We start from the raw sequence: 23,173 nt of genomic DNA, 5'->3' as shown, positions 1-23,173 counted from the left end.
CATTTCCCAGTCTCTAAAATTAAGGGCTGATGTGGTCCAGCGCTTAGAGCATCCTCTCATGCACCAAAGGGTCTAGGATTTGATTGCCGGTCAGGACACATACCCAGGTTCCGAGTTCCATCCCGGGTTGGGGCATGTATGGGAGGCAACCCATCGATGTTTCTCTCTCCCCCCCCTCCCTTTCTCTCTCTCATCAATGGAAAAAAAAAAAAAAATCCTTGCTCCGCTGGGCGTGGCTCAGCGGTTGAGCATTGACCTAGGACCCAGGAGATCCCGGTTCGATTCCCGGTCAGGGCACATGCCCGGGTTGTGGGCTCGATCAATGACTCTCATCATTGATGTTTCTCTCTCTCTCTTCCTCTCCCTTCCTCTCTCTGAAGTCAATAAAGATATATTTAAAAAAAAAACAATCCTCGGGTGGTTAGGATTTTTAAAAATTAAATTAAATTGAACTAAGACGTCTGGGTACCAACCTCATTGAACTCTGTGCTTTTCTCGTCTGTAAAATAGGGGTAACAGTACCTACCTCCTAGGGTTGTTGCAAAGATGAGCCGGGTTAAGAACAGGAAAGCCCTTAGCCTAGAGCCTGGTGCGTACAAAGTGCTATGTAAGTCAAAAAGGAACTTTCCAAGGTCTCCTCCGCCGTGGACTTTCTCAGGCGAGGGGAGGGCGGGTATGGGAGGCGGGGGGGGGGGGGGGGGGGGGGGCGGGAGCCTCGGGGAGCTAGCTAGTACTCGCAGAAGGGGCGGGGGGGGGGGGGGGGAAAGACTAGTTACCCACAATGCACCTCGCGGGCCCGCCCACGTGGTCTCGGACCCACGCCTGACAGCGTCTCAGCAGAAGGTGCGAGGACTACGTCACCCTCTACGCCTCCCAAAGACCCGCCAATCCAGACTCCTTACGGGTCTTAACAGCCGGGGGCGTTTCTCGGGCTCCGACGGGTTCCAGGGCTACGTTACGCCCCGCCCAGTGCTTCCCTTGGACCCGCCCACGCTGCACGTTCCCAAGCTGGACAGCTCGGTCAGCCAATGGCCTGCACGGATCCGTCCCGGCCCCGCCTTCTGCAGGGGCTTCTCTGCCTCTCAAGCCAGTCCGCCCTTCGAGCCCTCGGCGCCCGCGTTCTAGTCTCCGTCCCGGCTCGTCGGCCCCGGGCGCGCCCTGGACATTCCTGGGCCCGCAGCGCAGCGGGTGAGTTCGGGGACGCGGGGTCCCGACTCTAACCGCCATCCCGCTGAGAGCCCTGGTTTGCCCTCCGGCCTGGGCCACCGCTCACTTTCCGAGACTGAGCAGCCTCTGAGGAGGCCCGACCCTCCCAGGACCCTGGAGATGGAGGGACCGCCGTGGTGACTGTCCACTCGCGGGTTCCTGTCGAGGCCCATGGAGGGGACTGCCGCCGAGCCCGAAATCCGGAGTCAGGATGAGACAGTGTCTTCGTTCTCCTGGGCAGAGGGGGCTCTGGCTCCCTCCCGGTTTCCACAGCGTCAACTCACGTAATGAAAACTCAGCGTTTCTCCGGCTCTGACCGGTTCCAGGCACTGCGCTCAACCTTCCCGGTCAGTTCTCAGCAGCCTGTGTGTGGCTGGAATCACCATCTCTTCTTTCCAAATGAGAAAGCTCAGGCCCAGAGAGGTTAAGTGGTTTGCCCGGGAACTACCAAGGAATTAGTAGCAGAGATACGGTGGTCTATTTCAACCCTTTGTTTTGTTTGTTTGTTTTAAAGATTTTTTATTGACTTTTAGAGAGAGGGACATGGATGTGAGAGTGTAACATTAATGGGCTGCCTTCTGCACACCCCCTACCCAGGAGCAGCCCCCAACCCGGGCATGTGCCCTGACTGGGAATCCAACTGGCCACCTTTGGGTGCACTGGACCGTGCCCAACCGAGCCACACCGGCCACGGCGATTTCAACTCTTTGTTTTTGCTAGTGAGGGTGTTAGCCCTGGGTCCAAAGCAGGGGCTTATGGGTGCAGACACTTTTCGAGCCCCAGTGTACTCCAAATGATGTTACCGTCTGTCCACAGAGCCCTGAAAAAACATATCCCAGTGGTTGGCCAGAGGTATAGGGAGAGATAGATGTGACCCCTGAGGCCTGAGAAGGAGCAAGGCCCACTGGGAACATGGCAACTGCCCAGGGCCTCCAGCCCCCACCACCCCTAGAACAGGATGAAATCCTGATTGTGAAGGTAGAGGAGGGCTTCCCCTGGGAGAAGAGGAGCCCTCCCTGAAGATGGAAGACCTGAGCCCTGAGACCTTCCTCCAGCTCTTTCGGCTCTTCTGCTACCAGGAGGTGGCCCGGCCCCACGAGGCTGTAAGCCGCCCCTGGGAGCTCTGCTGCTGCTGGCTGCGGCCGGAGCTGCGCACCAAGGAGCAGATCTTGGAGATGCTGGTGCTGGAGCAGTTCCTGATGGTGCTGCCGGGGGAGATCCAGGCCTGGGCGCAGGAGCAGCAGCCGGAGAGTGGTGAGGAGGCCCTGGTCCTTGTGGAAGGGCTCCAGCGGGAGCCCAGGAAACAGAGGGAGAGGTGGGGGCCATTCTGGCCCTGAGGTGAGGAAATAGGCTCTGGGTCCTCAGGGACCTGCTGCTGAGGTCTGCACTTAGAGATTACTTGGGCTCTGGAGCCTTGGCCAGCTGTGGCCTATTGGGAAAACCAGATGTTTTGAATGGAAGAAGGCAACTGCAAAGTTTCTCAAGCTTGGCCAACGGGTATCCATCCACCTGTTATTAATCATGTATAGCTCCACTAGCCCTTTCTAAGCTTGTGGGGATTGGTTTGTAATTACTGACACAGCATGGGCCAGACACAGGTTTTGATGGGAGGGAAGTTGGAGACCATCCAAGGCATGGCCTTGGGAGTTGAAGAGATCCCAACAAGGGAAGAACACTGGAACAAAAGACAAGGAGCTGGTGGGTGCCCTGATTGGTGCCCCCAGATGTTCCCCAATCTCTCTAGAGCTGCGTTATCCAATATAGTAGCTAACAGTCCTGTGTGACTTTTTAAATTAAAATTAATAAAATTTAAAATGTAGTTGCTAAGTCATACCAGCCACATTTCAAGAGCCCAGTCGTCACATGTGGCTAATGACTACTGTACTGGACAATGTAGCTATAGGACACTTCCATCATCGAGGAAATCTCTGTAGACAGTGTGGCATCACTCTAGAGCACACTCCACCTCCTTCTAACCTGCTTTTAGTCACTGAACTCCTTGAAATGAAAAAAAAAAAAGTCATTTCACCTGTTTTAATTCTTTTTTCAGTGAGGTGCCCAGGTTAGATATTTGGCAAATGCTGACAGGTCACTTTCTTCTTGTGGCAATGCCATTGCCCGCACACTGCTGTTCCCTTGTGTCCAGCAGGCAGACACATCCCCCCAAAACCTGACCACAGTATCAGTTGATGTCAGTTGAGTGCAATAAGCAAATCCTGCTGTCATGGTGACTAATAACTCAGGATCCCCTCCCAGCCCCTCCAGTCTGGTTTTGGGGGTTCCTGCATGGCTTCCCTCTGTCACTGTGTACCCTGGAACCTCTGGGACTATCCTATCAGAGATGTGGAATGTTGGAGCCTGAGACAGGGGTTCCTCAGCTGTTTTAGCAGTTCCCTGGGGAATGTTTCTTGTCCCAAGACTCAAATTCGTCCAATTCACCTTCTCTGGAATTAGGAATTAGATTATCCTAGAGCACCTGTAAATGATTTTTTATTAAAATGTAGCAAATGCAGTAATGCCAACTTCCAAAATAAGATTGGATTCAGGGCCCTTCTGGTCCAGGATTTGTTGGGAGCACCAGGAAACAAGGGTAAGAGTGTGACAATGACATCAATGTGGTGTGACAGAAAGAGACTGGAGCCTCACTCAGGAGCAGACCAGTCCTCCATGTGTCCAGGCTGGGAGCCTGACCTCTTCCCAGCCCACATTCCTTCTCCTTGAGTGTTGCTGGAGGTAGGGCTGTATGTGGCATGTGGAGGGCCAAGGGCACAGTGACAAGGCCACCTTGGTGGTGAGGATGGCCAGGTGTGCCCAACAAGGGATTGGGGACCCTATGGGTCTCCCCCTGACCTGAGAGCTGGTTGGCAGCTTTCTGTCTGTGTGCAGGGGCTAGAGGTACTCTCTGACAATGCAGTGCGCCACCAGATGGGAGAACAGTCTTTGAAATGCCAGGCAGAGGCCCAGCCAAAGGAGTTGTCCCTGGAGGAAGGGTCTCAGGACTTCTGTCAGCGCCCCCAGCCCAGCTGAGCCACAGACCGAAGAGAAACCCTGACCTCTGGCCAAAGAGGGGTGAGTAGCTGCCCCTCAAAGAAAGCAGCCCTGCAGGAGAGGGAGGCGAAGGGGAAAGTGTGGCAGGAGGTTGAGGCCTCTGTGCATGTGGCTTCTGGTGGGGAGCAGAGTGTAGGAAGGGAATCGCTGGACCTGTCCTGGCTTCATTGCAGGTCCTGGCCTTCATTGCTGTGTCCACAGGTGAGCTGTGTGGGCTTCGCTGGTGACTTTGCTATTTCCCCAGGCCCAGTGGCCTCCTAGCACCAGGAGATGGCGGCATCGGCCACGTCCTTCCTTTCAGCCTGGTCCCAGGTGAGCAGGCGTTCCGGGTCTGCAGCATCCCTATGGAAACACTTCTCTCCCATGGCCAGGTGTGTGGGTTTCAGAGGCACTCCCTGCTGGAGTGACCTTTGCCTCCTGGGAGGTCTTGCCCTTTCTCAGATGCCATCTGAGTTTCATCCAGGGCATCAGGGTTTCCCTCCCAGAGCCAATGAAAGCCTTGGCCCTTGTTTCCTCTCCCTCAGAGGAAACAGAGTCTGCACAAAAGCAAAATACCTTCCACCTCTGTCTTTTTTGTGTGTGTTTTTAATATGTTTTTTATTGATTTTTTAGAGAGAGAGGAAGGGAGAGGGATAAGAGAGAAACATAGATTGGCTGTCTCCTGCATGCCCCTACTGGGGATTGAGCCCACTGGGCATGTGCCCTGATCAGGAATCGAACAAGTGACCTCTTGTTGCTCAACCACTGAGCAACACTGACCGGGCTCACCTCTGTCTTTTAGAGCATCACACTTTTTCATAGATTCTTCTGATGCCCCTTTGCCCTCACGAGGAAAAGGACTTGCAGTCCCATGGTTCTGATCCAGCCCACACTCACATCCTCTCTTTCCCTGTAAGCAGGACTCCTCACTCCCAGGCCCTGTCTGATCACCCAGCCTGTGCGAGGGAAAGGCCTGTGGGACCCAGCTCATGCTGCCTCGAGACTGAGGGACGTCTCTGGTGGTGCCAGCTCAGATGAGGGGGTCAGCAAGAAGGAAACGGAAGTCCCAGGTAAGATCCTGTCCTCTTTTGGGGTTTAGACCATGATGATTGTGTTTGTGTAGTTCAAGCTCAAGGGCTTAGAGGAGGAGTCAGCAGACTTTTTCTGTAAAGGGCCAGATAATAAATCGTTCAGGTTTATGGGCCATACAGTCTCTGCCATCTTGGCATGAAAGCAGCCAAGAAACAACAGAAAACTTTATTTACAGAGATAGGTACTGCCTTGTGGGCCTAAGTGTGCTGACCCCTGCCTAAGGGAAAAGCAAAGGGAGAGAGTAACCTTGAGAAAAGTTTGGGGCTCCAGCAGAAACCCCTCAGTGGAGAAGGAGACACATACCAGATCAGTGTTGGATCACATACGGCCCGGAGGAGCAAAAGTGAAACTAGTTCCCCAGGGAGAAATGAGGGCAAGGAGCCTATGCCGAGTGTGAGGCAGATCAGAGAGCCCCAGAGTGTCACCCAGTCAGCACCTACTCTCTTGGGCCTACACCTGGGGTGGAATTGCTGGGTCATGTGGTGATTGTGTGGAACCTTTTGAAGAACCACCAGACTCAGTTCCTTTTGAAAAATTCTCACAACAGGCCAGGGAGGTGGTTCCATCTTAATTGTTCATGTGAGGATTGAGGCTCAGTAAGTGTGAGCTGAAGCCCAGGTTTGGCTTTCTGGAAGTGAGTGTGGAGACAAGAGGGGAGAGCAAGAGGGGCCTGCCAGGGGGCCTTGCGGTAGACAAGGTCTTAGTGCAGACATATCTCAGGGTGACAGAAGGTTCTGTCTCTCATTGGGTCTGTGAGCTTTCCAGGGTGCTCTGAAGATATCTGCTCCCCAGCCTCCTGCCCCCAGGGCCCCAGCATGCCTCATGCTCCAAGGTCCCCAGGTGGGGTGTGCCTGAGGCTGCAGATGAGGAAGCAGAGTAAAGCATTTGTCCAGTCACACAGTCTGGAGTGATAGAGCCAGAGTCTGTTAGGGTCCTCTCATTCTGTGCGTGTGTCATCACGGTGCCTACTTTTGTACTTGGATCTGCAAAGGGGCCTCGGGCTGTACCCAAGTACATGAACGGGAAGCTGAGGATCTGGGACCTCAGGTCTTCGGGTCCTATTCCAACCAAAACAACTTAGAGCAGGGTCTCTCTCCCTGAGCACTGTTGACATCAGGGCTGGGTTGTTTCCTGTTGTGGGCCATCTGTGTACCAGAGAATATACACCAGCATCTCTGGACCCCACCACTAGATGCCAGTGCAATACTCCTACCCAAGACATAACAACCAAAAATGTTTCCAGACACTGTCAAGTGTTGTCTGAGGTGCACCACTGCCCCTGGGCAAGAACCCCTGTCCTACAAGTTATGAGCCCAGACTCCAGAGCCAGATTACTGGGGCTCTTAACTTACCAGCTACGTGACTCTGGGTAAGTTCCCTAGCCTCCCTGTGCCTCAGTTTCCTTGTCCATAAAATGGGACAGTAACGGTACCCACCTTGTGGGTGTTACGAGGATTAAACAAGTTGCCGTGGTGTTAGCACCTCACATCATGGCCTGGCTCACACTCCCTGCTCTATGTTTTGAGGGGGGATTTGAAGAGCATCGCTCTCCATCACTTTCCTCAGATGGGATGCCCACCCACCCTTTGCCTTCTTTCTTCTCAGAAGCTCCCCTCCTCCTCAGGGACTCTGCTTTCTCTGTCTCAGGCCGTGGAATGCAGTTTAGGGATGGAGAGGACACCAGAGAGGACACACGGATGAGAATGATGAGAACAGAGTGGGATGGAGTGCTGTCGGCTCAGTGCAGGAGACCTGGCCCCCCATTCTCGGGTCATGAGCCAGTCTCCATCCGGGGCCTGACAAAATCCCAGCAGCCTCTGGAAAGGAGGGGGCCCTGCAGAGTGGCAGATCCATATATGTGCCCCGAATGTGGCAAAGGCTTTAGCAAAACGTCCCACTTGACCAAGCACCAGCACACGCACACCGGGGAAGGGCCGGCCGTACCAGTGTCCCATGTGCGGGAAGGGCTTCAGCGACCACTCCAACTTCAGCACCCACCAGCGGGTCCACAAGGGTGAGAAGCCCTACCAGTGTGCCGAATGTGGAAAGCACTTCAGCCAGAGCTCCAACCTTGTCATCCACCACCAGATACATCCAGGGGAGCGGCCCTACATGTGTGTGTGGGAAGCACTTCAGCAACAGCTTGCTCTTCAGTGCACACCGCAGGACTCACACAGGTGAGAGGCTGTACACATGCCTGGCCTGTGGCCAGGGCTTCCACCGGGGCACTGACCTCCACAAACACCAGCACACCCACAGTGGGGAGAAGCACCCTTGCAGCTACACTGACGGGGTGCAGCTGTCACTCAGACCCCCGTGGCTCCAGGAGTTCCTAGGGGCCAAAGCCTGACCACCATGCACATAAGTCAGTCATAGTTCATGAAGCTGCCAGAGCCATTTCTGTCCTGGAATCAGAAGCCCTGACCTTAAGACATCTTCACAAACATTCTGCTCCCCTGGACCTGGCGTGAGGACACAGCAGTGGGACATTTTAGGTGGAGTGCTAGGCACAGAGCAGGTGTATTAGAGTCCTAGGGCTGCTGTATAAATGACCACAAGCTGACCGGCTTACAACAACAGGAATTCTGTTAGTTCAGGTGGCCACAAGTCCAAAGTCAAGGTGTCTGTAGCACCAGTTCCTCTGGAGGCTCTGATAGAGAAATCCTGTGCCTCTTCCTGCTTCTGATGTTGTCCACAGACCTTGATGTTGCCGGGCTTGTGGCAGCATCACTCCTGTCTCTGAGTCTGTCACAACACCTTCTCCCTGTGTCTGTGTCCTCTCTTCTTCAAAGGATACGTTGTATTAAATATTGTATTTAAGCACCACCCCCAGAATGATCTCATCTTAATTACATTTGCAATGTCCCTATTTCCAAATAAGGTTACATTCTGAAGTTCTGGTTGGACTAGAATTTGGGGGAGACTTTAACCACTGTGGGGGAAGCTGCAATGGCTGCAGTTGCTTGCGGCATTACATACCCCAGCCTTCCTCTCCAGCCCTGCCACACTTCCAAACTGTAGGCGATGGGGCTTTTTCTACATTCCAATGGTGTCGGCAAGGAAATGGGGTGAGTTTGGGGTTTACTTTAAAGATCCACAGTTGTTTTATAGGATGGATGCCTGGTGTGGGAATACTTCCTGGAGACTCCATCTCCTGGCCTCCCCCACCTGTGAGGAAGTCTGGGGATTTGACTGGCTTTGCCTCCTCCTAGGGTAAGGGGGCCACGGCTGCCTCTGCTTCAGCCCCAACTAGCCATGTTCTAGGACACAGGCCGGCCTTGGTTGCCCTACTTTGTCTTTCTGAGGTAGACACGCCTCTCTGATTTGTTCATATCCACGGTCTCCTGAGTGGCTGAGGGAAGAGGTATAGAGTCCTTGTTCAGTTTAGTCATCTCTGGAGTCACGGGGCAGCTGCTGAAGCCACTGGGTTCTGGAACATTCCGTCTATAAGTGTGGCCGTTCTTCATTGCCGGGTGGCTTTGGCCATCATGCCAGTTCTTGATGCTCCATTCTGTTTTGCCGATCTAGCGCTGTATACATTTTCCCCTTGCTACACCCCAGGTTCTGGGCATGGGACCTCTTCTCCCTCAATGACGTCAGTCATCCTGGCCCCATGTGCTCTGTTCTGCGTGTTCTCCAGAGAATGGGGCCCCCTGGTTAAAGATGGTTTTTACCTTCTAGGCCAGCTTCCAGGCTCTCGTGAGACAAGTAGTACCCAGCCAGATCTAGCTGGTCCAGCGTTGCAATAACCCTCCACCCCCAGCAGCCAGGATCCCCTGGCTCTCTTCTTGGGTCCAGACTGGTGCTGGAGGTGGCAGTGCTCTTCCCCATCTAACCACTGGGCCTGTCAAGTGCCTGTTCCGTGATGCTCTCTCATGCAGTCCTATGATGTGGGACTTTTCATGAGTTTCCTTTCATAGATGGGGAAACTGAGGCCATGAGAGCTTTAAGAACCTTGTCCAGGCGGCGGAACAGGCTTCCACTCCAGGCCTGAGCGCCCACCGCCTCACCCTCCGACTTGCTTTGACGGAGAATAATTCAGAGTTGACCCCGGAACAGAGCTTATTTCCTATCACTGTGGAGTATCCTGAATGAACATACTGGCGTTAAAACGGTAGAGATGAGGGGATGGGGCTAAAGGGAAAAGATGGCTTTTGTTCTTGACAGCTAGGTCGGCAACACAGAAGTGTGCAACACTAAGGCTGCCGTGTCCTATGTGCCCAGGACTGAGGGTGAGGGGCCTCCACAAGTGGGACACGGCCTGGGGACCCCAAGTGACAGCAGCCTGGCCACATTCTCTGCAGGAAGGCCTCCCTGGGGCTCCTATGGCCTTGTGGAAGCCCCTCTGGCATCTGGCTTCTAATGAAAATCCCCTTTGTTGTGAATGGGGGCTGGTGGTGTGAGCCCTGTGGCCAGATCAAATAGAGTCTGTGGCCCTGATCTTGACTTCCTGTGGCTGGCTGAGGCCCGGCAGTGCCTGTCTTGCCTGGTGCAGGGCTGAATGGGAAGAGACCCTTTCCCACCTTCAGCAGATGGCAGCCAGTGGTGACCCCAACTGAACACTGGAACACGCACCCAAATGCCAAGGACCCTGCTGTACCACCTGAGTCTACATCATGGGGCAGGCAGGACAGAGGTGGGCCAAGACTGAGAAGTAGAGTCTTGGAAACAAGTTGGGGAGGGACCAGAGGTGCCACAGATCAGGGCTTCAGCCTATTAGGCAGCAAGGCTAATAACAGTTATGAAAGGGCTATGAAAATGAGGTGTGGGGTGCATGATAGTGCAAAGGAACAGGGTGAGAGAGACGGGAGTGCCTCCTGTGGGCCCCCAGCTCTGTCTATCCACAAGGGTAACCTTGTGAAATGGGGACAGTTTCAGGTGTTAAAACATTCTCTCTGTATTTAAAGGCCAACTCCACCTTTAGTTTGGAAGAACCTTAGAACCTCTATGTGCCTTTGTGTTTTAAAGGGGAAAAAATCAAATTCCGATCAAAAGTTCATTTAGTGTGTTTGTGGTATGTTAATTTAAGTACACAAAATATCCAGGGACCCAGAAAATTGGGCTAAATTCTCTTTCAAGACTCTTTTCACCCTGAAATTCTCTAAATATGTTTTACTTAAGTTTTATAGGCTTTAAAAAGACCTTGTCTGATGGAAATAATAGATGCACATTAAAGGGGGAAAAATGCAGAAATGGACAAAGATGAATAGGCTCACAGGTCCACGATCAGAACAAAACCATTGTCTTCATGGCTTTCCTCCCAGGCCCTCTCAGAGGATTGGGGCAGTTGATTTGTCATCAAACTGTACATACAAGTTTGTGTTAGCATCTTTTTGCTCTAAATGCATGAAAATGGTATGACCAAATTTTAACAGAGGGGTAGGTGACAGATCCACAGTCTGAGGCCCTGTGCTGCAAAAGCATCTGCTAATGGAAACGAGAGGGTAGAGGGATGGACCATCAGGGCCTGGGCATGTTGACAGAGTCAAACCATCCCACTAATCTCCTAAGATCCAGTTGGCCCAGAGGAGACACCAGGACCTCCCTGGCTGTTCCTGGCCCAAGAGGATCCCCCAGGGCCCTGGGACTTCCGAGGGTCTTCCTGAACTCAGTGTATCACATGTTGCTTCCTCCCAGTCCCAGATCCAGCTGTATCTTCAGGGTCCTGAGCCTTCTGGTCGCCAGGACCCTTGCTGGCAGGCAACTGGGGCTGAACCATCCCCTTCCGAAAAGCCCTGAGCTGCTGGAGAAGCTGACTTTTCCCAGTACAGTCCCTGTAACACAAGAGAAGCAACCTTATGCAATGCCGAGTGGAGGCCAAACCTCCCAATGCTTTGCCACTGACACAGGACACACATAAAAGCCAGAGTGCTTCCAGAAGCATTTCCCCCAGTTCTCAATATGTAAATAAATGATTGCAGCTTCCCACCCTTGCTGAGTTGCAATTCATGTCAGCATGTTAAAACATGTCTGGGATGAAACCTGTGTGACCTTTCTCAACCCATGTTTTCCCCTCTTTTTTCCTATAATGCCTGATCATGGACCCCAGTATGGGAAAAGCTGCATTAGACTGACATTCTCAAAGGGTAGGATCTGCAAGCCTTTCCATTCCAAAAATGATGGACACTGCCACAGTATAGCATTATAACTCGCCCATGACCACAGTGTGGTCGTACCACAAAGGAGACTTGAGCCTTCTCTGAATTTGATATCTCACATCTTAATTCACTGAGGCCTCCCATTTCTGGCTAACAACCATTGCTTTACTCCATCCCTATAACTCTCTCTTCACTTCCACTGCCATCACCAAGCGGGAGCAAAATAATTTGGGGAGCTGTTTTCAGAAAGAAAATGTATTAATTCCTTCGCAAGATCAGGCTAAGGTGGTGTTGGTGATGTTTGGGGACAGCAGGCAGGCTGAGATGATGCTGGGTCCCAGGTGGGTTCCCAAGACTACCCTCCCCATCTCCCAGACCCCCCACACCCTCATGTGCCAGCTCTTTGGGTGCAACACATAGCGCTGAAAGCACAAATGTTAAATGTGCCAGGTCAAGGGCTTGTGCAAAAAGCAGACAGGGAACAGCCCCAGGCAGCAGAAGCCCGTGGTGGTTACCGTAGGCCCGATGGGCCCTGCTGGTCTCTCAGAGCAGCTGTCTTCTCTTCCCCTGGCTCTTCACTGTCAGAGGAGCTGGAGCTGGAGCTGGGACAGAGGAAACAAGGGTTTTCTGGACATGCTCCAGTCCACCCTGGCCAGGCAGGTCTCCTACCAGAGACTTGGAGTGCCCAGGCCTCCCTGGTGACCCAGGGCAGGAGGATGGGCAGGCCATCCAAAGCCCAGCCAGCCCAAACCAAAGGGCCACTGGGCTTCCTGCCAGGTGGTGAAGGGAAGCAACCTAGGGCTGTGTACTCCACCTAGACTATTTTCTTAGACCTCCACCCAAAAAAGATTGCTATCTGCCTCTGCTTCCTCCCTCTCTGCTGGGAGGGTCTGCTGAGGACCAAGTGGGACTGTTGGCCAGGCTTGGTTCCCGGCTAAGAGCACTGCTCAAGTGAGCAGTGCTCCCAGGACTCTCCCATGCCCAAGTCTTCCCGTCTGTTGAAGTCCCTGTTCCTCTCTAGGCCAGTGTGGCTTCTGAAAAGCAGTGGGTTTGTAGCAAGGCTGTCATCACTCCCTGTACCTTTCCAATGACCCTTGGTCTGATGGCTCCGTGGGCCTCAGGTCGATGAAGGTGGTGGGAGGCTCCACTGGGCTCCTTAGCTGCCACTGACACAGCTCTGCCTGGAAGCCTGGCTTGGTCAAAGCACATCTGAGATGAGAAGAGCAGGGGTGCTGAGTTACTTCTTGGGGATTATGTGTGACCTGTGCTGGGCTCATGGCTGCCACTGACTGGGCACCCACTGTGTGTGGAGCTCTGAGGTGCGCCTATCAACGAATTTGCTCTTTTACTCTTCAGAACAACCCTTAAGATTTAGGCCAGTACCATCCAATAGAACTTTCCATGATGATTAAAATGTTCTATATCTGTGCTTTCCATCATGGTAACCACTTGTCACAATTGACACTTAGGCTAACTAAAATTAAGTTAATAAAATTAAAAATTCAGTTCCTCGCCCCACCGGGCGTGGCTCAGCAGTTGAGCATTGACCTAGGAGCCAGGAGATCATGGTTGGATTCCCAGTCAGGGCTGGATGCCCGGGGTTGTGGGCTCAATCCCTATCGGGGGTGTGCAGGAGGCAGCCGATCAATGATTCACTCTCATCATTGATGTTTCTCTCTCCCTCTCCCTTCCTCTCTCTGAAATCAATAAAGATATATTTTAAAAAAAAAAAAAAAATCAGTTCCTCAGTTGCATTGGCCATATTGCAAGGGTTTAGTAACCACACGTGGCCAGTGGCTATGATTGAGCAGTGCAGGTCTAGGCATTTCTGTTGGACACTTTGGGTTACCAGGGACAGGAGCCATTCCAACTAACTCAAGTGAAAAGGGAATCATTGACTCTCAGATTCCTAAAAAAGTGGAACAACCAAAGTGTGGGATGGGAAGGGATGCAGCTGGGCCCTGTCCCCACCTCTGCTCCTCCCCTCCATCCCTCCGGCTTCAGTGTTTCTCACCACAGATGGCCTTTCTCCTCCCTCCCACCTCTACCCAGAGATACCAGGGTGGAAATTCCCAAGGAAAGGCTCTGATTGGCCTGCCTGGGGTCAGATGCCCAGGGCTGACCTAATTAACAGTGGCCAGAAGACCAGGGCCCTATGCCCTTGGGAGGCCATGTGGGTGGTAAAGGAAAGGTTCTCATGGGAAGGAGGAAAGAATTGGGGCTTGAGTCCTAGCTCTGCCACATATGACCTGGGTAAGTCAACCTCTCTGAGCCTCAGTTTCCCCATCTATAAAGTGGAGATAATAGTAGCACCTACCTGATCAGATTCTTGAGATGAAATGAGAAATACATATCAAGTGCCCCACCCACAGTAGGCTGCAAAGCTGGGGCGAGTTCTAAAGAGGACAGGGCCATGGCTGTCAAGAAGTCCCACCTGTTCCTGGCCTCCAGCTGCTCATTGTCCTGGGGCATGTCAGCAGGCACCTTCCAGGCAGAGGAAGAGGCTCCAGACTGCTTGGCACACAGGAGGGTGAGCTGTTCCATGAGCCTGTCCTGGGCACTGGGCTCAGCATGATCTGATGGGAGAGCAAGGGAAGCTGCCTAGTGGAGACTTGGTCACTGACTTACAATGGCCTGACCCCTCATATGGATGAACTTCCAGCTTGTACATGGAGAAGTGAGGGGGCCCTGGAGGCCCCACTCCGCCCCTTTGGTACCCCACCTCTGCTCAGGGCTGGGGGAGCGGTATTTTTGGGAGCAGGGAGTTGTATTAAGCCCTTCATGGGGGTGATTTCTTATTAACACTTCGTCTCATTCCCTCACTCCCTAGTCCCACTTGTCAGAGGGAACCATAATTAACAGTAATTTGTGTTGACTTTTTTTGAAAATAGCAATGGGATCATCCTCTGTATATATTTTTTACTGAATATATTACATCTTTCAGCGTTAGTGTACACAGATTCCCCCACTGAGCTGTTCTGTGGTTTAACTGATTTAGCTAGACTCCTATTGAGTACTGATACTAAATATGGGTCACTTTCAATTTTTCACAACTGTGCACAACACTGCAACAGACATGGACATCCTTAAATACACATCTTTACCCACCTGGGTGAATATGTGTGAGGATAGACTTTAGAAGTGGAATAGCTTGACCAAAGGCTTATATGCCTTTTAAATAGAAAACAGATTCTGCCACACTGCCCTCAAAAAAGGGGTACCATTACAGCCCCACCCTCACCCCACCTTATAGGAGGGTAGGTTTCACCACATCCTGCTATCAGGGGTTAAATTAGAAATAAAACCCTCTTAAAAACAGCACAGGGGCTATCAGCCCCAGAGGGGCCTTCACTCTGGAACTGGAGGCCTAACAGAATGTCCTGTGCCTCAGACCTGCCCCTACTCACCTTTTCCGGCCATGCCTAGAGAAGAGGGGGTTTTTGTTTTATTTACAAAATTGCCCAGAGCAAGGCTATAAGTGTGCTGACTGTAATCACATCCCTGGCTTTCTTTTGTAAACAGGGAGGCAGTAGAAGCAGGATTGTGTTTAGAAGCTGGCTGAAGAAGTGCAAAAGGCAGGATTACCTTCCTCCCAGAAAGAAAGAGAGGGAGGCTTGAGGAGGTGGGTAGGAGAAAAAGGTGAGGGTCAAGGGCAGGGACTATGTCTTGTATCCCCAGGGCCTGGTCCATGCCTGGCACATAGCAGGCAGTCACACATATAGTGAATGAATGAGCGAATGAGTTAGTGAATGAAATCTTTCAAGGACTGGCACCTGAATGTTCAAGATGGTGAGGGCTGAGCAGCAGAGAGGACATGGTGGGCTGCAGCGCTGACTATGCCCAGACAAACGGACCTATTTATTGAGAGGCCCTGGAAGGAGCTGCTTGTGGGGATGCACTTGGTGTTTAAAGTCAGACCTGGAAGGAGCTGCTTGTGGGGATGCACTTGGTGTTTAAAGTCAGACCTGGAAGGAGCTGCTTGTGGGGATGCACTTGGTGTTTAAAGTCAGACCTGGAAGGAGCTGCTTGTGGGGATGCACTTGGTGTTTAAAGTCAGACCTCTGCTCTGGAGGTGATCAGCTGCCCACCACACTGCTCCAGGTGTTCGATCTCCCCGGTCGTCTTCTCGTCCAGCCAGACTCTGAAGGATGTGATCCAAATCCCACTCTTCAAGTTGCTGAAATTAAAGTGGTGATTACAAGGCTGCCGCAGGGTACTGGAGGCAACGGAAGCTGTCATAAGATGTCCTGGGGTAGGAATCAGTTTGGAGGCATGCCCACATTTGCAGATGGGGCTCATTCATCCACTCTGTGTTGCAGAATGAACCACCTGGGGTCTGCACCTCTTTCCTATGGCTTTTAGGAAAATACTTCTGTGTCTGGCACAAAGGCATATTTTGACCTGGAGGAAACCCTGTGCTTTTTAAAAAACTTTTAAGGTTCATACAGTTGTAAAATGTTGGAAGGTTAAAAAGTTTTGCTTTTAAGTTCTAGGCAGGTGCTGAAAACTGGAGGACTTGAAAAATAATGCTGTGGGGCAGAGTGGGTGTGATTGGAGGAGGGAAATTAATCTGGAATTAATGTTTCTTATGCAAGACCTTGCTGCTCCTTGAAGCCCTGTAGGTGAGTGAAAATAAAAGTGTTTAGGGATGAACAGAAAGAATGGAATGATAAGAAAGGAATTGGTGCAAATTACCTCCATGAACACCTTGATGCCAGTTTTCTCTAAGTTGTTAAGAAAATTATCCAAAATTTGTAAATAAGGCAAAAAAGAGAATTGCGTGACCTTTCTATGTTATGCTGGAGTTTTTCTAAGCTTACCTTTTTAGGGGGAGGTTGGTTTACACAATCAATCAGGGACACCCCTGTTTTACAACCTTTTTATTTTTTTTAGAGAGAGAATGGAAGGGCTGCCTCCTGCATGTGCCCCAACTGGGGCTGGGATCAAACCTGCAACCCAGGTACGTGCCCTTGACCGGGAATTGAACCTGTGACCCTTCGGTGAGTGGGTTGACTCTCTAACCACTGAACCCACGCTGGCGAGGGCTCTTTTACAACTTTTAAAACTGAGAAGGTGGAATGGTTTTCTTTTCTGTCCAGTAAAGAAGATAGCCCCATAGGTATCAGTTCTGTTGCCCTGTAAGACATTGACTGATTTGCACTTAATGTAGCAATTTTATCTTGGCATTCATTTTCCCCCCAGCGTTTTACAAAATCCTAGTTTCTCATAATCTCTTTGAACTGGTTTTGTCATCCTGCTGAGTCCCTCATTCACGAGCTAAATCCAATGCTAACAGGTGTTCACTATTTGTATGAGAATGGGAGCTTTAATGTTTTGAGAATTATGCTTTGACAGAGTCTGTTCTCTAATATGCAGTTGTGTGTCTTGATATATACATGCTTGGAATTAGCACTTTAAAAAAAAGAGAAAAAAAAAGGCTGGTGCCTCCTTACTCTTCCTTGTTCTTGTTAACTCAGCCTGAGGATGGTCTGTCTGCCAGGACTGCACAACCCCTGAGACAGGTATGACAGCCTGCCTGCCAGTGGACAAGGGACCATGGGCCTAAGGTAGCTGCTGTAGACTGAATGTTGGCGCCTCTCCCAAATTCACGTGTTGGAATCCTAACGCCCAAAGTGATGGGGTTTGGAGATGGTACCTTTGGGAGGTGATTAGGTCATGAGGCAGGGAACCTCATAAATGGAATAGTGTCCTCATAAAAGAGCCCCCAACCCCTCCTACCAAGTAAGGACAAAGCAAGAAGATGGCAGGCCCTCACCAGACGTGGAATGTGCCAGTGCCTTGATCTTGGGATTTTGTTATAGCAGCGCCCACAGATTAAAACAGGTATAGTGGGCCAGCCCTCAAGTTGGCTGTGAAGGAGCATCTAGGGACCACTACAGGGCATACCCTGAGGACACTCAGGGCAGAGGAGCTGCATACCTGGAGGGAGAGCACTGGCAGGCCTTCCTGGGGCCCCTGTAGTGGAGTTCCTGGTCTTGGACCTGTCGCTTCAGCTTCACGGGGTGTCTCCTTCACTTCACTGTGGTCACTCCAGGTGACTTTATGAAGTAGGTCTCTCTCAATCATCTTCCTTCTCTCCCTTCGGAGGGCTCTCCGGTTTGCAGAGTCTGAGCCCTCCCGAACCCAGGAGGCAGCATTTGGGTCCATCCCTGGGTCTCCTTCTGGGAGACAGAGGGTGGCTTCTCCCTGCGGTCCCCAGGGAGGACTCGGAGATCCTTTGGTGTTGAAAGACATGTCGCCTTCCTGCCATGTGGGTGTCTCCTTAGGCATCCTAAGAAGAGAGCTTCTCTCACCACTGTTCTCCAAGGGCTGGCCAGGGTCCCTACCTTCCTTCATCCCTGCATTCCTTTCACCCCAGGGCTCTGCTGAGAACTCCACAGGCACCACAGGTGGCTATTGAGAAAACAGATGTCCTCAGTAAGCAGCCTCAAAAACATACTTTAGGGAAGTTTTGTGTGTTTTTTTAATTGTGGTAAATATGTATATAATAAACTTTATCATGTTAACCATTTTTAAATGTAAAGTTCAGCGGCATTAAGTACATTCATAAAAATGCTGTGCAACCATCACCACTATCCATTTCCTAAGCTCTTTCACCCCCAAACCCAAACTCTGTACCTCCCCTCACCCAGCCCGATAAACCTGAATCTACTTTCTGTGTCTATGAATTTGCCTATTCTAGATAGGTCATAGAAGTAGAACTATACACTGTCTGTTCTTTTGTGCCCTTTCACTCAGCTCAGTGTTTCTAAGGTTCATCACGTTGTAGCATGTGCCAGTACTTTATTCTTTTTCATGGACTGAATAATATTCTACTGTATAGCTAGACCGCATTTTGTTTATCCATTTTGTTTGTTGATGGACACATGGGTTGCTTCCACCTTTGGCCACCATGAATAGGCCACAAAGCTATTAAGGGGTCACAAGATGAAACCCAGACCCTTTGACTCTAGAGCAAGTCCACAGTTCCACCCCCATGAGTTGGTACAGATTTTATCATCTCAATTTTTTTAAAAAATCATCTAGAAGAATTGCTGAGGTAATCATAGAAATGAAGAAAACCCCTGGTCCAAGGTGTGGTGGGCTCCTGGAAGAGTACTGTGCACAAGGAGGGTAAATGTTTGATGTCTGAACTCCTTGGGTTATACCTGGCGAAAGGCCTGGGTATGCAGAGATGTTGGGCCAGGGGTTTTAATCTCTTTGACCCCACTGCTGTTAGAGTCCAGTGAACTCCATGGACACTCACTCCCACACCCCATTCTGCCAGCAGGTTCCCAGCATTGTGGCTCTCTGAAGCCTGCATTCCACAGACCTCAGGAGGAGACCTGTTGGCTGGAGTGACCCAGGTCCCATCAGGGTCTTCAGCCAGCTCCTCCGACAAGTCTGGAATCAGGGTGGTTTGATTTCGCTGGTAGATGAACAGCTCCTCTTCTCCGCAGTCTGACTGTGGACAGACAAGAGAGCTTTGGGATTAGAGGGCAGAGGGCAGAGCCAAGAGGGCCTCACCCATTTACCCTGCCCTTTTCTGCTGCTGGGGAACCAACCGTAGGGGCTATCAGTTCTCTCCTAAAGGGCCTTGCCCTGGGTTGGTTCCTGTGGCCAATTTAGAAAAGTGGGCTCAGCAGCACCACCTCGTGGAGGTGAGATCCAGAGTGAGCTCCCAGTTCTCCACATACCTGCCATCCTTAAGACACTGCATAGAGCAGGTGCTTAGTTAATGCCTGGTGCGAAATGAACTGGGCACTGAAGTAGTAGCTAAAAGAACAGAGTCCAGCTCTCCCCCTCCCCCAAGCCTTGAACCAGCATTTAATGACATGGAGCCTTGGTTTGTCACCTCTAAGACAGCGTTGGGGAGGCACTTATAGTCACCAGCCCACCTCACAGGAGTATTCTGAAGATGTGAAAAGGCATTTATCTACTCCCTATTAGCCTTGCTGTGCACTAGAAGATCCCTGAGGTTGAAGCTGTCATGTTCGTTTTTGCAAGTGCCACAGGTAGGAACCAAATCTGACTTGTTACTTCTAAAACCTTTGCTCTCTAAACACCCAGCTTCAACTTGTGAGTTTGACATCCACTGTTGAGCTCCTACCTGGTGTATCGCCTACTTCGCTCTGTTCATGGGGTCACTGTTATGTCTCACATGTATGCACAAGCCTAATTTCCACTATGTGGAGAAGCTGGTACAGCTCATTTAAACCTAAATTCAGAGTCACTTTTGTCACCCAACATTCTTTTAGTCAACAGGAACTAGACACAATTACCATCATGGTGAAGCAGGGCCCACCACAGTGTATAATGTTACAAAGGCCTCCTACTCCTTGAACAGGATGAGTAGGCTCCTTAAATGTTTGCTGAATGCATGTGATCAATATGAAAATTACTATGTATTATACATTCACCATGTGCCAAGCACTGTGCTCTAATGTAGATTATTTAATCCTTACAACAATTTTCAACGTGGAGCCTCAGTCCTTAAGTCTTTCATGATGTACCTCTCTGTTTATCATCGTCCTCCATAAAGCAAACTAGGTGTCTGCCAGGATGAGAGAAATGCTAGGATAAAGCCCTGCCCGAATGGCTCAGCTGGTTGAAGCATCTTCCCATGCACCAAAAGGCTGCGGTTCAGTTCCCGGTCAGGGTACATACCTAGGTTGCGTGCGGTTCAGTCCCCATTTGGGGCATATATGGGAGACGGCCAATTGATGTTTCTCTCCCACATCGATGTTTCTCTCTCTCTCTCTCCTCCTTCCCCTCTCTCTAAAAATCAATAAACATATCCTTGGGTGAGGATTAAAAAAAAAAAAAGCTAGGATGATTTTGTTAACTCTGTTAACTCTGAGCCAGGCACTTTACAAACAGAATCCCAAATGTGTACCAGTGATAACTATCTGAATTTGCAGCAAGGAAACTGAGGCTGACTCAGGTGTGGCAACTGCCCACAGATTGCATGGTAAGTTAGCAACAGAGTGGGCATGGGGACCCAGGTCTGCTTGATGCTGATGCTCCTGCTCTTCTTCCCACCTCTGCTGAGGTGCTTTCTCAACTCTCTGTTGGGTCAGGACTTGGCCAGAATCACTACTGAGAGTGGCTACTATGTCAGTGCCTTGTGAAAAGCCCTAGGAGGAATTCTCCAGTTGTCATTTGAGGTCAATGATAAGGCCTAGGAGGATGCTGAGCACCAATAAATATATTCAGAGAACAAAAACTGATGATGAACTCAGAGCTGATAGGCTCCATAGCTGTCCATGCATCAGCATCACGTTTGTCATGGGAAAGGAAAAGCAGTCAGGGCCTAGGACAACATGGGAAGAAGGAGCTTACTTACCAAAGAGGAATCCGAGTCGAGAGACGGAAGCTGCTCCCTGACAGCCTTGAGAATGGCCTCCCAGGGCCCCATCTGGGAGGCCCAGGGAGAGGGCAGTGAGGGCCCCACATCTTTGTCTTGGGATGCCATGGGGGCTTGGGCTCAGGGGAAGCTTCTCAGTGTGTCATCATCCCAGGAACCCTGCGGAGGATGTGGGGTGAGGTGACAGGATCCAGGGACCAAGGGTCAAGAGTTTGGGGGGTCAGAGGGTTGCCTTTTCAAAGCATCTACCACTTTGTGGGGGATGAAAACCAACTCACAGACCTCCTACCCCATTTCCCTTCTGGTTCTGCAGGTTCCTGTTACTGAGTGCCAGGCACTGTGCCCTGCACTGTGTGTGTGTGTGCAGTGCTGTATGGAGCCTGAAGATATATGCATATGATATATATAATGATATTATATGATAACATATAGATATATGTATTGACATATACTGATGTACATAGGTATATGATTTGTAGAATACATGTATATGATATATAGATATATGTAAACTATATATCTCTAACATAAATACTATTACCTACTTTCAAAATATATCTATCTTTATTGATTGCAGAGATAGGAGGAAGAGGGAGAGGGAGAGAAACAACAATGATGAGAGTCATTGATCCGCTGCCTCCTGCACGCCCCCTACTAGGGATCAAGCCCACAACCCCAGATGTGCACTGATCAGAAATTGAAGTGGGATCTCCTGGATCCTAGGTTGATGCTCAACCACTGAGCCACGCCAGCCCGGCAAAGCCCCTCTAATTTTGATACGAATTCTATCTTTGCCATTTACTAACAATATAACATCTATAAAATGTAGATGATAGCCTGGTTGCGGGCTTGATCCCCAGTAGGGGGCGTGCAGGAGGCAGCAGATCAATGACTGACTCTCATCATTGATGTTTCTCTCTCTTTCCCTCTCCCTTCCTCTCTCTAAAATCAATATATAGTTTTTTTAAAAAATTAGAGGGGCCCTACTACTTTTTACTGCTCCCTTACTAAGGAATAGACCAGAGACATTTTGGAGTCCCCAGGAGATTTTTTTTTTTTTTGAGTCATCACTCAATTTAACCCCTTATATCCAGGCACCGAACCAGCCCCACCTTTTATATCCCAGTCTAAAAGGAAAAGGCCCAGACCTTCAAGGTCAAGGGGGCTTTAGGAATGTGGGATGATGGTATCTCAGAGCCAGTGCCTGGAGAATCCTTGCAGCCTGAGAGGCAGCAGGGCCTGTAAAGTGGGAATCCCGCTCCAGCCCTAGCTGGCTGTCACTCTGCGTCAGGGCTCCCATCAGTTTAGCAGCAGGAGACGTGAGTGGGGGCTTCTTGCTTCTTCAGTGCTTACAGGAGGGGGGACAGGAGCTTGGTGCACCCAGAACTGGCAACTGCAGAGTGTGGATGCATGCAGTAGGTACGTCATGGGATGCTCTCTGGCTGCAGGGCAGATCAGAGGACAGCAGAATCACGTAGGTGAAGGGAGCTACCAGAGACTCTGATAAGTTCTTTAGGTGGACCAGGCAATCCAGGGAAAGGGAAAGGCGTAACAGGCTGCGGGAGGAACTTATCAGTGCCGCAGAGGAGTGAAAACTGCCCAACAAGTTTGCGGCTGGGCGGTGTCAGTTGCTGGACTTTGAGATAAAAACGGACCAGATCGCGAAGAGCCCTGAAGGCCAAGCTGGGGACCTTGGCTCATCCAGCAGATGAGGTTTAACCCAAACGCTACGCAGACCCGCAGCTCAAGTGTCCTCCGAATCCACTCCGAATCCACGTCCGTTTCTTGGCTGCAGTCCAAAGGCCCGCCCCTGCCCCCCCACCCAGCTACGGGGAGGGTGGTTGTTATGACAACTAGACGCCAACCGTCTCCTGGTCACGCTTTTAAAGGCTAAATAAAGCTCGGAAATCGGAAAACCCGGCGTCTGTCCTCCCATACACTCCCAGCCCCTGTCTCCCCCATGTCCCGTCCAACTCCCGACATTTCTCTCTGCAGCTGCGGCAGGCCCGAGGCCCCTCACCTCCGGCCTCCCCTCCCTGCGCGGTCCCGACAGGGCTATACTGTTTCCAGCGCGTCCCTCCGGTCGCTTTCGCCCCCTTGGGCGGCAGTGCAACTACGGAGGCTTCCACCGCCTCCGGAATACCCTCTCAGCAGAGCCTTACTTTACTGGCCGGCCAACGGCTTCCCCCCCCGCGCCTCTTTCGGGGCTTGGCGCGTCTTGCCTGTCTTGCAATAGGATTGGTTTCTATGGTCGGCGGAGGGGCGGGGCAGGCGCGCTCCCCCTGCTCATTGGCTGCAGCGGGCGTCCTACAGAGAGCCCGGGCGAGCTGACGGGAAGGTCCGGGTGTGGGACCGGCTAGCGCCACCGCGCTCCCTGGAGCTC

At 51.2% G+C, this 23,173-nt stretch overlaps 2 protein-coding genes across 11 annotated transcripts; one reads left to right on the top strand and one right to left on the bottom strand.

Moving 5' to 3' along the window:
* The first annotated feature begins 1,100 nt into the window (after positions 1–1,100).
* Positions 1,101–17,958, top strand: ZNF500 (zinc finger protein 500). Of its 9 annotated transcripts, XM_081132972.1 has the most exons (6): positions 1,107–2,460; positions 4,093–4,275; positions 4,428–4,566; positions 5,154–5,303; positions 6,973–7,502; positions 16,317–17,958. In XM_081132972.1, the coding sequence occupies exons 1-2, from the start codon at positions 2,229–2,231 to the stop codon at positions 4,110–4,112; spliced, it is 252 nt and encodes an 83-aa protein (XP_080989098.1). In that variant the 5' UTR covers positions 1,107–2,228; the 3' UTR covers positions 4,113–4,275; positions 4,428–4,566; positions 5,154–5,303; positions 6,973–7,502; positions 16,317–17,958. The 9 variants fall into 9 exon arrangements, 6 of the variants coding, with proteins under 6 accessions (XP_080989098.1, XP_080989095.1, XP_080989097.1 ...); XR_013998479.1 differs by lacking the exon at positions 16,317–17,958 and having other exon boundaries at positions 1,101–1,188; positions 4,121–4,275; positions 4,456–4,566; positions 6,973–8,714; XR_013998480.1 differs by lacking the exon at positions 16,317–17,958 and having other exon boundaries at positions 1,101–1,553; positions 4,456–4,566; positions 6,973–8,714.
* Positions 10,385–23,000, bottom strand: DNAAF8 (dynein axonemal assembly factor 8). Of its 2 annotated transcripts, XM_081132966.1 has the most exons (10): positions 22,811–22,993; positions 22,144–22,232; positions 20,770–20,949; positions 18,757–18,888; positions 17,364–17,837; positions 15,483–15,600; positions 13,858–13,999; positions 12,504–12,632; positions 11,939–12,025; positions 10,385–11,099 (listed from the first exon to the last, which is right to left on the bottom strand). In XM_081132966.1, the coding sequence occupies exons 3-10, from the start codon at positions 20,896–20,898 to the stop codon at positions 10,934–10,936; spliced, it is 1,377 nt and encodes a 458-aa protein (XP_080989092.1). In that variant the 5' UTR covers positions 20,899–20,949; positions 22,144–22,232; positions 22,811–22,993; the 3' UTR covers positions 10,385–10,933. The 2 variants fall into 2 exon arrangements, with proteins under 2 accessions (XP_080989092.1, XP_080989091.1); XM_081132965.1 differs by lacking the exon at positions 22,144–22,232 and having other exon boundaries at positions 22,811–23,000.
* Positions 23,001–23,173: the final 173 nt, after the last annotated feature.

This window comes from Miniopterus schreibersii (genome assembly GCF_964146895.1).
Source record: "Miniopterus schreibersii genome assembly, chromosome: 3".
Lineage (NCBI taxonomy): Eukaryota > Metazoa > Chordata > Mammalia > Chiroptera > Miniopteridae > Miniopterus > Miniopterus schreibersii.
The sequence above is the reverse complement of the archived record's forward strand: the minus strand, read 5'-3'. Positions and strand labels throughout refer to the sequence as shown.

What these genes read in the sequence shown, in the direction of transcription:
- ZNF500 (XM_081132967.1), top strand. Translation starts at nt 2,229, where the DNA reads ATGGAAGACCTGAGCCCTGAGACCTTCCTCCAGCTCTTTCGGCTCTTC. An exon ending in GGAGCAGCAGCCGGAGAGTG is followed by an intron (nt 2,461 to 4,158) that starts GTGAGGAGGCCC and finishes TTGAAATGCCAG; the next exon opens with GCAGAGGCCCAGCCAAAGGA. An exon ending in TGACCTCTGGCCAAAGAGGG is followed by an intron (nt 4,276 to 4,455) that starts GTGAGTAGCTGC and finishes CTGTGTCCACAG; the next exon opens with GTGAGCTGTGTGGGCTTCGC.
- DNAAF8 (XM_081132965.1), bottom strand. Translation starts at nt 20,898, where the DNA reads ATGGCATCCCAAGACAAAGATGTGGGGCCCTCACTGCCCTCTCCCTGG. An exon ending in TGCCAGTGCTCTCCCTCCAG is followed by an intron (nt 15,601 to 17,363) that starts GTATGCAGCTCC and finishes CTTTAATTTCAG; the next exon opens with CAACTTGAAGAGTGGGATTT. An exon ending in CAGCTGGAGGCCAGGAACAG is followed by an intron (nt 12,633 to 13,857) that starts GTGGGACTTCTT and finishes TTCTCATCTCAG; the next exon opens with ATGTGCTTTGACCAAGCCAG.